General features: G+C 41.6%; 2 protein-coding genes across 11 annotated transcripts in view; one reads left to right on the forward strand and one right to left on the reverse strand.

Moving 5' to 3' along the window:
* The window catches only part of dnm3a (dynamin 3a), a 43936-nt gene extending 34597 nt beyond the window's left edge, over positions 1–9339 (forward strand). For all 10 annotated transcript variants that reach the window (XM_061888654.1, XM_061888658.1, XM_061888656.1 and 7 more), the window contains 4 exons: positions 331–492; positions 6328–6545; positions 6611–6706; positions 9073–9339. In XM_061888654.1, the coding sequence (XP_061744638.1) occupies positions 331–492; positions 6328–6545; positions 6611–6706; positions 9073–9109 (513 nt within the window). In that variant the 3' untranslated portion in view covers positions 9110–9339. The remainder of the gene's footprint in view (positions 1–330; positions 493–6327; positions 6546–6610; positions 6707–9072) is intronic.
* pigc (phosphatidylinositol glycan anchor biosynthesis, class C) lies at positions 7861–16068 on the reverse strand. The gene is made up of 3 exons (XM_061888664.1): positions 15987–16068; positions 15363–15594; positions 7861–12317 (listed from the first exon to the last, which is right to left on the reverse strand). The coding sequence occupies exons 2-3, from the start codon at positions 15588–15590 to the stop codon at positions 11667–11669; spliced, it is 879 nt and encodes a 292-aa protein (XP_061744648.1). The 5' UTR covers positions 15591–15594; positions 15987–16068; the 3' UTR covers positions 7861–11666.
* Positions 16069–16649: the final 581 nt, after the last annotated feature.

The following is a 16649-nucleotide window of genomic DNA, read 5'->3' on the forward strand; positions in this document are numbered from 1 at the left end:
GCCCTTGAGCTCCATGCACATATTGCCTTTGCACCCCGCCGCCCCCCTTTTGGTTGAACCCTACACCATTTTCCTCTGCAAGGACCCCCACCCCTTCCATCTCGCTCTGTCGTTGGCTCCTCGGCTCAACATTCTTGGCCCGTGATGTCACTGCAATGTGTGTGTGTTCCAGTCTGGTTCTAATCAGCAGTTCCCCGTCTTTTCACCCCCTTTTTTTCTTATTATTTCTCCTGCCAACTCCCCCGTATGCATCCCCTCCATTTTGCACTCTCCACTATGCATCATCAGTGCCTGAGCTTGTACATGCTTCTGTGTGTGTTTCCCTTCCAGGTCCAAAAGCTGAATAACGGGGCACCCGAGAACTTCACCGACCCCCAACTGGAGCGCCAGGTGGAAACCATTCGCAACCTGGTGGACTCCTACATGGGCATTATCCACAAGACCGTCAAGGACTTGATGCCCAAGGCCATCATGCACTTGATGATCAACAGTGTATGCCAACATCACACACACACACACACACACACACTTACCCTATTTTCCACACTATAAGGCGCACCGGATTATAAGGCGCACCTTCAATGAATGGCCTATTTTAAAACTTTGTTCATATATAAGGCGCACCGCATTATAAGGCGCGTAGAATAGATGCTACAGTAGAGACTGAGGTTACGTTAAGCATCCTTTAGATGGAGCTGCGCTAAAGGGAATGTCAACAAAACAGTAAGATAGGTCAGTCAAACTTTATTAATAGATTACAAACCAGTGTTCTGACAACTCCGTTCACTCCCAAAATGACTAAACAACTGTTTTATTATTTTCCCCAATTCAATAAACACGTAAAAAACAGTCTGATACGGTACATCAAACCTTAGTGCAATCACATAGTAACACTCGAAATAGTGCAAAGCAATAATATATCAATAACTCAACGTTGCTCAAACGATAATGTCACACAACACAACACACAAAATAAACATGTAAAGCTCACTTTGTTAAGTTATTCCTCATCCACGAATCCCTTAAATTCTTTTTCTTCAGTGTTCGAATCAAACAGTTGGGCGAATACGGCATCCAACATGCTTGTCAAAGTCATCATTAAACGAGTCAGTGTCGCTGCCGTTAATGTTAAATTCTCTCGCTGCTACTCTATTCCCGTGTTCTACTGTGTGACTGATCGCCTTGAGTTTAAATTCTGCGTCGTAAGCGTGTTTCATAACAGCAGCCATTTTGGGGTCTTTACATAAACACACAGAAACGGCACGCCTCCCGCAGTCATATATCCCAGCATGCACCGCGTGCTTCTTCTTCTACGAGGGAAAATAAGGTCGGCGGCTGCTTACAGTAGTTGCGAGACCTGTTGTGGCTCAATATTGGTCCATATATAAGACGCACCGGATTATAAGGCGCACTGTCAGCTTTTGAGAAAATGTGTGGTTTTAGGTCAGGGGTAGGGAACCTATGGCTCGCGAGCCAGATGTGGCTCTTTTGATGACTGCATCTGGCTCTCGGATCAATCTGAGCTGACATGGCTTGACACAATAAGTAATGAATAATTCCACTTGTTAAAAATAACGTTCAAAATATAAAACATTCTCATGCTTTTTTATGTTTAAGAAGTTGCGTTAATGGTAAGAAGTAATTTATTTATTATTGGTTAGTGTGGGGCTTGTCCTCCTGGGGGTTCTTCAGACCACCAAGCACCGACATGAGAGCCTGTCTCAGGGTTACAATATTGTTTTATTTTTCAATAAGTCTTTCTGTTGCTTTCCAGCAATTGTCTTTTTCTCTTTCGTTCTCGCTGGCGCTCTGGCTCCAGTTTCAACCCCGTCTCTCCTCCTGGCTGCTGCTTATAACAGAGCGACATGTGATTAGATAACAAGGCCGAGATGGGCCATCTACGCACCTGTCGCTGATTTTGAGGCCGGTCCTGGCACACCCTGCTTCGCTGCAGGCCCGCAGGCCACGTCCCCTCCGCAGTTAGCATCAGAATAACAATGTTATTCCAAAGAATAATAGACTTATTATACTTTGGAAATGTTGGTCTTACTTAAAAATGCACGCGTTTAGTTGTGTTCAGTGTTAAAAAAATATATATTATATGGCTCTTACAGAAATACATTTTAAAATATTTGGCTTTCTTGGCTCTCTCAGCCAAAAAGGTTCCCGACCCCTGTTTTAGGTGCACCTTATAGTGCGGAAAATGTGGTACATGGACCCAAACATCCATCTTCAACACTTGTCTTCTCAGTCGCCATTAGAATCCACAGAAGAACTCCTAAAGGCAAACACCTTTGAGGGTTGGAAAATATACACCTATAAAAGTCGCACAAAACGTCATAGTCACAACCACAACAATGTTTAGATGTCACAAGAGATTTTAAAGTACCTCCCAAGACCTCACGTCATCAACAGATAGTTCACTTTTCTTCTCTCTTTTTTTTTTTTTAAGCGACACCATTTCAAAAAGAGGGCCAGCCTCACCAAAGTGATTCACAGCAAAATACTGCAAAAGTTTTCCAACAAAATCATACCACAATTTTTCTGCAGGCGAGCTACTTTTCAATTGACCAAGTCGAGGGGATCTACCTCATTCACATATATCATTTATATTTCTTTATCCATAAAAGAGATGCTTTGGTTAACAAATTAAAGCTGTTTAATGATAATATGAGCATGTTTAACACATATGGATTCCTTTCTTTCATGAAGACAAGAATATTAATTGGTGTATTACCTGATTCTAATGACTTGCATTGATTGGAATCAGACAGTAGTGATGATAACATCCACACGTTCAAATGGAGGAGAAAAAAAGTCCTCCTTTCTGTCAAATACCACATGAAAGTGGTTGGTTTTTGGCATCTTATTTGTCCAGCTTCCATATTCCTTTTTAAACACTTTACAAGAAATATATTTGCAGAAAACTCCGTAGCTTGCTAGCTTGTGCACACTAGCTTTCTGAGACTTATTTTGTTAGCGCAGGCAGGATAAAGCAGGGCTTTTATTGTGAAGACCGGAACTGTAGAGTTGAGTTTGAGTTTATTTGGAACAAGCATGCATACAACATGATAGATCACAATTACCAGTTTCTCTTTTCAACATGTTCAAAAAAGAGTAGGAAGAAGCAGAGCTTATTTAATCCTACCCCATTTCTTTTACATAACAGCTGCTAAAACTTTTGTTCACTTCCTGTTCTCAAATTATTAACAATATACTCCATTAGTAATCACAATAAAAATAAATAAATAATACTCGGTGAATTAAGTTACATTTCATATGGTGAGATGAGTAATATTATCTTGAAAATGAATGAATGGATGGATGAGATAAATTCAGAATATTGTCATGGTTCTTCTTCTTTGTACTTTGTAAACACTTAAAGTTTGAAGAGTTTCTTGAAGTGGATCATATTAGTACATGGTTGGATTTCTTTGCTTAATCCATTCCATAATTTAATTCCACATACTGATATACTGAGGGTCTTAAGTGTTGTACGTGCGTACAAATGTTTTAAATTTAAATGTTCTCTAAGATTATATTTCTCTTCTGTGCAGTCAGTTTTTAGAGTTTTGACGGTAGGTACGGCGCACGAGAAATAAAAAGTTATTCTCGCCTTCCTGTCGATCATTTTTTCATAATAATCATCTCACAGCAGCTAGCGTCATCTCACAAGACCGCCGGGTGCTGTAAATGTCAATCAAATGACGAAAGTTTCGTCTTGGTGAAGATTTATCGTTAATTTTTAGGTCGATTTTTTTTAATGCCTGGCTGCCGATCGCCTAACACACCCTACGTGATCGACAGGTAGCTCGCGATCGACATAGTGGGCACCCCTGTTCTGATCTTTAATTTCATTTTTACACTTGCGTGAAAATGATCTATAAATGCCAATGTTTGTTAATATTGTCCATTGTTGGGCCACAAGCTCCACCTAGAGGGCCGGCAAAAGATGAAGTGAAGTGAATTATATTTTTATATAGCGCTTTTCTCTAGTGACTTAAAGCGCTTTACATTGTGAAACCCAATATCTAGGTTACATAACACAAGATATCTGTTCGTCAGCTGTGGTCTGTGTGCTCCGCATTGGTTCTCAGTTGTAATACACGTTTACACCACTTGTGGCAGTAATGACAACATCAAACAAACAGAAGAAGTCTGATGCCAAATTCTTCGGGAAGTTATTTAAGCGCAAAAATATGACTAAAGTGGTGTAGCTTTCTTTTAAATTGCACTTAAATTTATCGACAGTTTAGTTAAGAAACATATTCATTATTATTTTGGTTAATTTTAGCACAACATATTTGTATGTAAATATATTTTTTATCAGTTATTTATGAGTCCCTTTCTTATGCAGTGTATTTGGTTAGTACTATTTTTTCTAAATCAGCCTGTCCTAAGGTTTATGTGTTAGATAAATAATAATCTTGGTTTAATATCCTTTGTGAGCTGCAAGTAGGTTATATATGATTATTGATTAAGATAAATATCAATAGTCAGATTACTAATTCAGTCTCAATATCTGAGTGTGGAATAGTTGGGCCCCGAGGTCAAAAAGGTTAAGAACCCCTGCATTACGCTGTCACTTCAAAGCTTATGTTAACATTATGAGTGTTTTTGTAATGACCACTGCTTAACTCATAGAATATTATTTTATTTTATTTGAATAGGGATGATAAAGTTCAACATAGTTCAAAAACAATTAATGCAACTAATGTGCCGTTCAGAGAATGTATAGTTATTGCTAATTTCCCACTCTTGTCCCGATGGGGGGCTTTCAAGTAAATAACTTACGTACTCTAACACATTAATCAATAAAAATAACAGTTAAATAAAATCCAAAGTGTGATTTTATACTTTTGTAATATTTCTTGTAACTTTTTCAGTTAATTTATTTCATTTTGAACACAACAATAATATCAAAAATCACATCCATCAAAAAAGAGAGCACTGCTAAAAATAAAATGTGCTATTCGCGGGAAAGAAAACACGTGATGTGTACAAAAAGGAACAGGAAAAAGCAAAATCCTATGATGTTTTGCCTCATCACTTGTATTGCCTTTTTACATCTTTACTTGATTCTGAATACACAATTAACTGATTCTTAATTTACTACAAAAAACAATGCACACTCACTTAATTCAATAAATAGTAATAAGATACATCACAACACAAATTACATCCTCATTTCATTAATTGAAATACATGACCCCCTTTTAAATGAAATGAAATATTTTGTCTATCAAACATAAGTTTTAAATATATTTCTAAATTGTTTTTTCGCATCTAATTGCTTTTGAATTGAGAGTTGTGTTTACAACATCAAAGCATAGGTCGGTTATGCAGTGTTTTATTGGACTTTACTCTCAACCTGGCTTACCAAAAATCCGTTACACATGTTAGTCACAGTATTTTTCGGACTATAAGTTGCATTTTTTTTCATAGTTTGGCCGACTTATACTCAGGAGCGACTTATGTTTGAAATTATTAACACATTACCGTAAAATATCAAATAATATTATTTAGCTCATTCACGTAAGAGACTAGATGGGATTTAGCGATTAGGAGTGACAGATTGTTTGGTAAATATATAGCATGTTCTATATGTAATTTGAATGACTCTTACAATAATATGTTACGTTAACATACCAGGCACCTTCTCAGTTGGTTATTTATGCGTCATATAACGTACACTTATTCAGCCTGTTGTTCACTATTCTTTATTTATTTTAAATTGCCTTTCAAATCTCTATTCTTGGTGTTGGGTTTTATCAAATAAATTTCCCCCAAAAATGCGACTTATACTCCGGTGCGACTTATATATGTTTTTCCCCTTCTGTATTATGCATTTTCGGCAGGTGCGACTTATACTCCGGAGCGACTTATACTCCGAAAAATACGGTAGCTCAGCAGGTTTGAAAAAAAATTGGATTTTCCTTATTTCCCCCAAGCTGGTACATTTCTTACTTTTGAAAACCCCTGATTTAAAACATTGCCTGGAATGTCAATATCGTTTTTTTATGATGGCGACAGTTTGACGCCGGACCGATCAATTCTAATGCCATTATTGTTCAAAGGTTGCAAATCGGAGGCATCCGTGTTTTCTTTAGAGGTTCTGCAGCATGTGATTATTTTTTTCCAGTGACTCCACAGAGAAAAGTAGTACAAAGCCACTTTTTTTTTTTTCACCCGCCGTTCATCAAGAGGGCTGTTAAACCACGGGGAAATATCATTTCATCGGAAGAGCCGTAAACTACGGCGAAATCTAAATATATAAGAGTATAACGTGTTTGACTTGTCGCATCTGTTTGTAATCCCCCTGGCTAGGTGAAGGAGTTCATTAGCTCGGAGCTCCTGGCCCAGCTCTACGCTGTGGGAGACTCCTCTGCGCTGATGGATGAGTCACCCGAGCAGCGGCAGCGGCGGGAAAAAGTGCTGGGTAAACACGGCGCCCTGCAGGCCGCGCTCGCCGTCATCGGGGAGATCAGCGCCTCGCACCACTCCGCCCCCTCGCACACCTCTCGGCCTTTGACACAGCCCTGCAGGTACGCGCCGTCCCGCACTAATGCCCGAGACCAGACCGCAGCATCACCCCCTCTCCACCACGCAGCGCCACACTCCCTAAAAAGGCGACCGGCGACAAGTCCCGAGCCCGTGGCCACGCCCCGCCTGTTCCAGCACACGCCGGCCCGGCTTGCGTGCCCAGGTAGAAGCCGCGTGGGCTCACGGGTGCACGGTGCTGTAATCTGAGCTGGGCGGGGGTGTGCTGCAAAATGTGTTTCCCATATTGGCTGTTGGAGCAGACTGGACCTGCATGCTTTCTACTGCAGCCAGAGACAACAGGCCCGTCAAGCTGTCCTCTTTCTCTCCTGCACCCCTCCTCCTTCCTGTCTCTGCTCGTTTGTTTTATTGCCGTCCCCGATTTCCCTCATGCAATGGCCGTTATTTTTCTTCCCTCCCTCCTATGTCTTGTACATTTCTTCACTGGTTCCTCCCCTGCTTTTTGGCCCGTCTCTCCCTTTTCGCCCTGCCTCATTTCCTCTGTGCTCTCCAATGCTTTTTAGGTTCTTTCCCGCTCACGGTCCACCTCTTTTCCTTTCCCCCCTACCTTATCCATCTCTTCCCCCTATAGATGCACATATATGCTGTACTTATCACACTGAAGCAAACTGAAATTGTACGTACCCCAAAACCAGTGAAGTTGGCACGTAGTGAAAATGGTAAATGAAAACGGAATACAATGATTTGCAAATCCTTTTCAACCTATATTCAATTGAATAGACTGCAAAGACAAGATACTTAACGCTCGAACTGGAAAACTTTATTTTTTACAACATTAGTGAAAACCTGGGCTTCACGGTGGCAGAGGGGTTAGTGCGTCTCCCTCACAATACGAAGGTCCTGAGTAGTCCTGGGTTCAATCTTTCTGTGTGAAGTTTGCATGTTCTCCCCGTGACTGTGTGGGTTCCCTCTGGGTACTCCGGCTTCCTCCCACTTCTAAAAACATGCACCTGGGGATAGGTTGATTGGAAACACTAAATTGGCTCTAGTGAGTGAATGTGAGTGTGAATGTTGTCTGGCTGTGTTGGCCCTGCGATGAGGTGGCGACTTGTCCAGGGTGTACCCTGCCATCTGCCCGATTGTAGCTGAGATAGGCACCAGCACCCCCCACGACCCCAAAGGAAATAAGCGGTAGAAAATGGATGGATAGTGAAAACCTTCTATTTAGCAAAATCGGGCATAGGCCAAAATCAACTTTTAGTCATCTGTCATATCAACAGCACCCGCTTTCGCTCTCTCACCTGCACCCATGGCACTTAGCCACTGATGCGTTTATGGCCGCACAAAAAGTCAAACAACTCCAGAACCACACATAGATTAGTTTATTAAGGATCCCCACTAGTCTACACTGCAGTGGAGACTATTTTTCCTGGGGTCCAGGCAAAAACATCACACAATCACAAAACAAAAGATTACAATGCAAGTACAACATGATCAAATAATAAAATGTTGTAATACAAAAATAGCAACAACAAAGAACCAAAAAATAATAATAATAATAACTTTGAGTTTACATAATAATGTTCATACCAAAGATAAAAAGAGCAATTAAACTATGAATGCCAGGTTGTACTATGAATGTGTGCTTATTATACTGTCATTTATTAAGAATGTTAATTTATGTATATCAATCATGAAAACAGTTGAAAGATTACAGAAAGGCTAATAAAGATATATTTTACAGACAAAGTTACAGGAATGTGCACTTGAGCCCCTGTTTACATCTCATTGTGCAACATGCGAATGTTTTAAGTGGAAATAATGATCTCTGAAAGGGGTACAAAATATTTCCAAAGCTGGACCCCACCCAGATGTACAATTCTAGTACATAGCTCATGAGAAACAATATTTTTGTTATTTTCATTCTAAGTAACATAATAATCTCAATGAAATGACTGCTGTCTTCTGATTATAATAAGATACTGAACAGCCCGCTCTGATTGGTTTGGTCTCATCAAGCGGTATTGATATGTTTGCTTCGTTTGGCCGTGTGTATGCTTAAAAATTCATAATTTAGGCCAAAAATGGTTTTATTGAAAAATCCACAATGCAGTGAAGCTGCAAAATGTGAAGCGCAACGGGGCGAGGGACGACTTTACATGATGACCTTAGCATGAAAAAATAGGTTCAGGCTTACATATTATGCACTGAAGAAAAACAACATCCATTTCCTACCGCTTATTCCCTTTCGGGGTCGCGGGGGGCGCTGGCGCCTATCTCAGCTACAATCGGGCGGAAGGCGGGGTACACCCTGGACAAGTCGCCACCTCATCGCAGGGCCAACACAGATAGACAGACAACATTCACACTCACATTCACACACTAGGGCCAATTTTTTTTTTTTACTAAGCATTATTCAGCTCGTCGTTATGCAAGTTAGCCGAATGTTGCATCTATATTTTGAGCATCTTTCCACAAGCTTTAATTTCCTTTCCCGGTGTGTTAATCACAAGGTGCTTTTGGGAACACAACATGGTGGTTAGATTTTAATCACTGATCATTTCCCCCCAGGAGGCCTGCTCCAGCCATCCCAACGAGCACCAAGTAGGAGGACACGGTCCGCTCCTCCCCCGCCTAGACCTCCGATGGGAGCGTCCGCCACCATTCGTGAGCCTGTTTTGTTCATAGTTGCGTTGGCCGCAGTCGCAGGAATGTCCTCTGCTGTCTGCTGACTTTCCTCAAGTGCCTGTGTAAATAGAAACAACAGCTATTCTGCCAAACACTATTTTTAAAACCTTTTTTTTTTTTTTTTTAATAAAGAGGTGTTTTATTTTTGAATATCAATTGTCTTTAATTCGGAGAACCTGTGGTGAATTCGGAGCTCTCTGCAACTGGCAAAACAAGCACTGACTGGCCACGTCATTAGTTACACTTTTAACGTATAAGATGCCTGGTGGCATACATTGTGGTTGTCTGAAACCAAGCGTGTCTGTAGGCTGCGGTGATACTGAAAAGGTTGTACGGAACATTTTGCCACAGCTGTGTGTAACAATTGTACACAACAGCAGACTACAACCACCATGAATTGATTTACGTGGACCCCGACTTTAACAAGTTGAAAAACTTATTCGGGTGTTACCATTTAGTGGTCAATTGTACGGAATATGTACTGTACTGTGCGATCTACTGATATAAGTTTCAATCAATCAATCAAAAAAACAAAACAAAAAAACAATAGGGTGGTCTTGTCAGTGTTGTTCTGGACCCCAGAATGCAGAGACGGCCGGCAAAGTGCAGGAAGGAGGCTTTTTTATTTTTTGTGCGGCGTGGTTGGCGTGACTTCGATACATTGGCGACTCACCATTTCAGTAGGCGTCATTTTCACCAGAAGCAACTAAATTAAAATGCAAACAAAACTACAAAAATAAAAATACATATTGCGCACATGATTGCACTATGATAAATAATACAATCTTTGGGCACCTAACGATCGGATGCGATCCCAAATCCTGGATCGACTGTTCGATTCAGGATCGTTTCTCGATTCAACACGATTCTTGCAACGTATTATTTGGTATAACTATAATGAAGACTTTTCAAAGCAGGTTACAGGTTAGAAGAGCTCCTGGTTGCACAGAGATGGACTTAAATCTTTTTTTTTTAAATGGATTCTTACTGAAAAAATACTTTTTTTAATCGATATTTTTAAAATTACATATCGATTTAAAATTTTAATATTTTTTTTGTGCACCCCTGGTAGCTTTCATGAAGCTGTACCTAATGTCGTGGCCGGTGAGTGTCTATGAAACCAGCATGTAATAAGAGTCAATGGGAAAATAACTTTCAGTGGTGGTACATTACATTTATATGCTGTAGTTGTAGTGTGCTGCCCTCTAGAGGTTAAATCACTAAACATCAAATAGTGGCAAAATGGGAACGTTACTCCACAACCGAGATGGGAAAACTACTGTTATAATTGTACTTCCTTTCTCCCAATCAGTAATTAATTCATACCGGAACTAGTCCTTTATATATTTATTTACCGAGGGAAGTATGTTATTTTGAAACATCATAAAAACTTGACATGTGCTTAATGTCCTTGTCTTTTACATGAACTACATTATAAAGCCTCCTGGTTGTGCTTGTTCTTCCACCCTGAATACACCAAATTAGAATTATAGCGGTATAGCTCATTCGGTAGAGCGGCCGTGCCAGCAACTTGAGGGTCGCAGGTTCAATCCCCGCTTCTGCCATCCTTGTCACTGCCGTTGTGTCCTTGGGCAAGACACTTTACCCACCTGCTCCTGGTGCCACCCACACTTATTTAAATGTAAAAATTAGATCTTGGGTTTCACTATGTAAAGCGCTTTGAGTCACGAGAGAAAAAGCGCTATATAAATACAATTCGCTTCACAATTGGTAACAGTTATTCAACATTGGAAACTCACTGATGTCATGAAACATGATTTTTCAGGTGTGAAAAAAAAAAAACCCAGACCAAATTAAAATAATCCCAGTATTTTCTTATAGACATGTTTTTTTTTTACTTGACAACCCATGAATTGTAATAAAAGGCTTCAGGTGACAGTTTTTTCCCCTCATACTTCAGTATTGTAAACAATACTATGATATTCAACATTGCAAATCCTCGGTATCAAATGACGGTTAAAAATGTGTGCAAAATAGCATCATGTCTCAATAACACATTTCATAAACTATTGAGGTCAGCACTTAACATATTAAAATGGCAATTTCAACTAAAAAACAGCTTATACCCGCAGATAAGCTGTCCAAGAGTAGACCTGATCTAAAAGGTGTACGGCGGATTGACAGTAAATGTAACAATACACTGCTTCACCTGCACAATCTTCGAGCCACGTATTAACTCTCATGCGATAGTGCCGGTGTACCTAATGAAGTGTCCCGTGATTCATAAACTATTGAGGTCAGCATTTAAAATATTAAAATAGCATTTTCAACAAAAAAAAATGTTTTTACCCGCAGATAAGTTGTTCAAGAGTACACCTGATCTAAGAGGTGTACAATGGATTGACAGTAAATGTAACTTCCCCTGCACAATCTTCAAGCCATGTGTTAACTCTCATTCGATAGTGTCGGTGTACCTAATGAAGTGTCCAGTGTTTCTGCTGTATGTGCTCAGGTCTTTAACGGAGGAAGTGGCTGAGGTCCTCGCGGATCTCCGCTTCGTCCCAGGGCCCCTGGATGTTGTCCTTGTGCCTCTGCAGCCACACAAGCAGCGCGGGGCAAAGCAGCGTCACGCTCAGGACCGCCAGAGCCAAAAGCAGGGCCCCGCCGGGCGACTGCGACACCAGGCCGCCTGTGCCCACCACGCTCACCCCGGCGCAGACTGCGGTGAAGTGGCTCGGAGCGTTGTCCCTTATCCTCTGCAGCAGGCACGGCCACAGGGCGAACACCAGCAGGGCACAGCTGAGCATGGCGAAGGTGTGGAGGGCGCCCGGGAGTCTGGAGGCCAGGCAGACGGAGGCAAAAAGTGCCGCGTTCAAGGACAGGCTGCCGGGCGGCGAGGGATGGGCGTAAGGGAACGACACCAGGTGGGCCAGCAGCATGACCGCCGACATGGCGTACACTGTGTCTGTACTCACTGACTCGGTTAGCGTCTTTAGCACCGGCGAGAAGCCAAAGGTGAAGGAGAGGAAGTAAATGGCGCTCTGTAGGTCGGTGAGACGAGTACGGGCGTTGCACTCCATCGGAGGTGTGAGGACTTGGTACAGTCCGTAGCCCAGCAGGGCGCTTGCCAGGCTGGATCCGAGTAGAATCTCTGGGGACAGTAGGCCCTGAAAGCAATAATGCAATACAGAGACATTACACTAAACTTCATTGTAATTGTGCAGCCAATAAAATCGTAAACGCACAAGCAGTATAGAAGATGGACGTGTAAATAAAAAATAAACAGCATGCTAATTATGACTATTACTGCACAAGGCAAAACTATGGAGCGCAATACGTAGTAATATATTAGATTAATAGATTTTATTTGTAAAAAGTGCTTTACATTGAGCATCCATCCATCCATTTTCTACCGCTTAGTCCCTTTTGGGGGCGCTGGCGCCTATCTCAGCTACAATCATCTCAAAGTGCTACAGTGTATTAAACAAATCCATCCATCCATCCATTTTCTACCACGTATTCCCTTTTTGGGGTCGCGGGGGGCGCTGGCGCCTATCTCAGCTACAATCGGGCGGAAGGCGAGGTACACCCTGGACAAGTCGCCATCTCATCACAGGGCCAACACAGACAGACAACATTCACACTCACATTCACACACTAGGGCCAATTTAGTGTTGCCAATCAACCTATCCCCAGGTGCATGTCTTGGAGGTGGGAGGAAGCCGGAGTACCCGGAGGGAACCCACGCATTCACGGGGAGAACATGCAAATTCCACACAGAAAGATACCGAGCCTGGATTTGAACCCAAGACTGCAGGACCTTCGTATTGTGAGGCAGACGCACTAACCCCTCTTCCACCGTGAAGCCCACATTAAACAAATCAATAATGATAATTAAAAAAAAATTGAAACAGACTAATAGCTAGAACTAGTATGCATATATATATATATAAAAGCCTTTTTAAACTGAAGGGTTTTTAAGCCTTTTTTTAAAAGCATCCACTGTCTGTGGTGCCCTCAGGTGGTCAGGGAGAGCGTTCCACAGACTGGGAGCGGCGGAGCAGAAAGCCCGGTTTCCCATAGTTTGTAGCTTTGTCCTTGGAGGTTGGAGGAAGTAGTGTAAAGCAGAGGGGTCCAACCGAATGGGGGTCATGAAATTTTGGGTTATTTAACTTTAAAAAAATATCTAATCCCCCCGCAAATTTTCCACAAATGTCTTCAAATACACAAACATTTATCCACTATGGTGTAGTTAACAATTGTCAGTGACATGGCTAGCCGACTCACTGTCAGATTCAATTAAATAAAAATCAACACGATAACTTAGTCACTCTACCAGAGGGTTCACTCTGTAAGTTTATTCAGTAGCAGAATGAAATGATCAGAGAAAATCCTCTTGTAAGTCATCCACAATGTGTGTCTCCGTGGGCGGAGGTGGGACCGCTGGCTTACACACACAGGAGGCGTGGACAGAAGCCTCGCCAGTCGCTAGAGAAAAGCACAGCAGGTTAACCAAAATTAGGAGGAAAAAAGATCTTTGCAAAGTGCGAATATTTCATCTTCTAATGAGTGAGAAATATGAGCGCGTCAACACGGACGAACAAGCAAATTTTCCCAAAAAGACCAAACAACCGACCCGGTTTTTTCAACTGGTGAAAACGCTGCACTTCAAGATCTTCAATATTTATTAAAGTACAATTTTTGCTTACAGCGATTCAGAATCAATGTTATTGTTTACTTACCTAGGATAATTAAAAGTTATTGACCTTTCCATTACAATGGTTAAAATGTTTTTATTACTCTTGAAAGGAATACTTGCACTGGTATTATTAATATATTAGGTAGAGATCGGTGGAGGGAATACTTTGAAGACCTCCTCAATCCCACCAACACGTCTTCCTATGAGGAACCAGTGCCTGGAGATCTGTGGTGGGCTCTCCTATTTGTGGGACTGAGGTAGTTAAAAAGCTACCTTTTTAAGTTCCTTAAAGGCCTACTGAAACCCACTACTACCCACCACGCAGTCTGATAGTTTATATATCAATGATGAAATATTAACATTGCAACACATGCCAATACGGCCTTTTTAGTTTACTAAATTACAATTCTAAATTTCCCGCGAAGTGTCGTGGTGAAAACGTCGTGGTATGATGACGCGTGCGTTTGACGTCACCGGTTGTAGCGGACATTATTTTCCAGCCCGATCGAAGCTATAAGTGGTCTGCTTTAATCGCATAATTCCACAGTATTCTGGACATCTGTGTTGCTGAATCTTTTGCAATTTGTTCAATTAATAATGGAGAAGTCAAAGCAGAAAGATGGAGGTGGGAAGCTTTTAGCCTTTAGCCACAACAACACAGCCGACCCGGCTTGTTTAAAATTCCCGAAGATGAAGCTTTACTATGGATCAGAGCGCTCAAGCGAAGATGGATCCCAACTACATGTCAACCGGCAGTTTTCGGTGAGAAAAGTGTGGTAATAAGTCGTCCCTTACCGGAGACATCAGCGGAGCTTCTGTCCTGCTGCAGCTGCGTGACTTCCCTCAGAGACTCTGGCGTCAATACATCCGTGGCCACACCCCTCTGACTTTCAGTTACTATTTAATCTCACTAAAACACTAGCAACACAATAGGCAGGAATAGGATTTTCCAGAATTATCCTAGTAAATGTGTCTAATAACATCTGAATCACTCCCACTGCAATCGCTTTTTTTTCTTCTTCTTGTCTTTCACTCTAAATTTCCTCATCCACGAATCTATCATCCTTGCTCAAATTAATGGGGAAATCGTCGCTTTCTCGGTCCGAATAGCTCTTGCTGCTGGTGGCTATGATTATAAACAATGTGAGGATGTGAGGAGCCCTACAACCCGTGATGTCATGCGCACATCGTCTGCTACTTCCGGGAAAGGCAAAGCTTTTTTATTAGCGACCAATAGTTGCAAACTTTATCGTCGATGTTCTCTACTAAATCCTTTCAGCAAAAATATGGCAATATCGCAAAATTATCAAGTATGACACATAGAATGGACCCGTTTAAATAAGAACATCTCATTTCAGTAGGCCTTTAAAGATCTAATACAATTATTTGGGAATGTCCGGCGGGCCAGATTGCAAATCTTAATGGACCGCATGTGGACCCCGGGCCTTATTTTGCCCAGATCTGCACTAACCCCGTGCTGCCACATCTGCATTATTAGGCAAACATGCCTTACCTGTTCCATGTAGAGCCAGAGGGTGATGAAAACGGCCACGCAGGACAGCTGCTGCGCCACCAGGCCGGCCTCTCTCACCACGGCCCAGTATCGGTAGTGACGGATGCCCTCGTTCCTGCGCAACTCCTCCAGGAACCTCCGATCCACGTAGTTGTCCGGGTAGGGCTGGCGCTGCCACAGCACCTTCCGCCAGGGCGCGGCCGGACTCTGGACGCTGTCTGGCCCCATCACCCTAAGCCCCCACACAAAGTTAGAATAATAGCGAAACACATTTTAAATGGAGCTTTGACTATTGTTATTCGCCGTTTTAACCTTCTGCTCAGTGGTGATACATACATACATACATACATACATACATACATACATACATACATACATACATACATACATACATACATACATACATACATACATACATACATACATACATACATACATACATACATACATACACACATACATACATACACACATACACCACACCGCGGGTTCAATCACAGCCACTATCAAGTTTGACTGCCGGCTGAACGGATTTGACACATTTTTCGGTCCATGTTAATATTTCATAAGCATAAAATAAGTATTCATCGAGTGACTATAAACAATTTAAAAAAATCGTCTTACCGAAGGAGAACATTGATGTGCTTTTCAAAACACGGTAGCGACCCGGAAGCCAATTTTTTCGGTCGGTTTGTCTCACAGCGTCCCCTAGAGGTTGGTGTGCAGACAAACGCCAACTACTTTATCCATAGCGCTACAGCCTACTGGCGCTAACGAGACGCGGGGCCGCCATCTTGGAGTGGTGATCCGTTCCACTCAGTGCAATTCATTTGGCAGAAGCAATGAACTGTCAACGCATTTAATTCATCTTACCTTACTGAATACCACTGATTTTCACCTGTTTTTTGGTCATACGTGAAACTTTGATAAAGGACACATGTTTTGGTGTGTTTTATTATTCATAGTTTGCTTAGGGGTATCAAACTCGATTTACTTGGGGGCCACCGGATGCAGAGGCTGGGCCGCGAGAAAAGATTTCTTAAAAAATATATTTTTAAATGTATTTATTTTTATTTTCAACAAACAATAAAATCAAAATATAAATGAACAAAATGAGAATTTAGTAAATAAATCAGTCATAAGCAATAACAATCATTTGATTTCTCCAGTCAGCAACAACATGAGAGGCAATGTAAATCAAACAAAAAAAAACAAATAACGGTTTGAATTGGTCCAGGTTATCATGGACTGTTATTACGGACGGACAGGTGGCGCGGAGTGACTGAA

This window comes from Nerophis ophidion, linkage group LG26 (assembly GCF_033978795.1).
Source record: "Nerophis ophidion isolate RoL-2023_Sa linkage group LG26, RoL_Noph_v1.0, whole genome shotgun sequence".
Taxonomy (NCBI): Eukaryota; Metazoa; Chordata; class Actinopteri; order Syngnathiformes; family Syngnathidae; genus Nerophis; species Nerophis ophidion.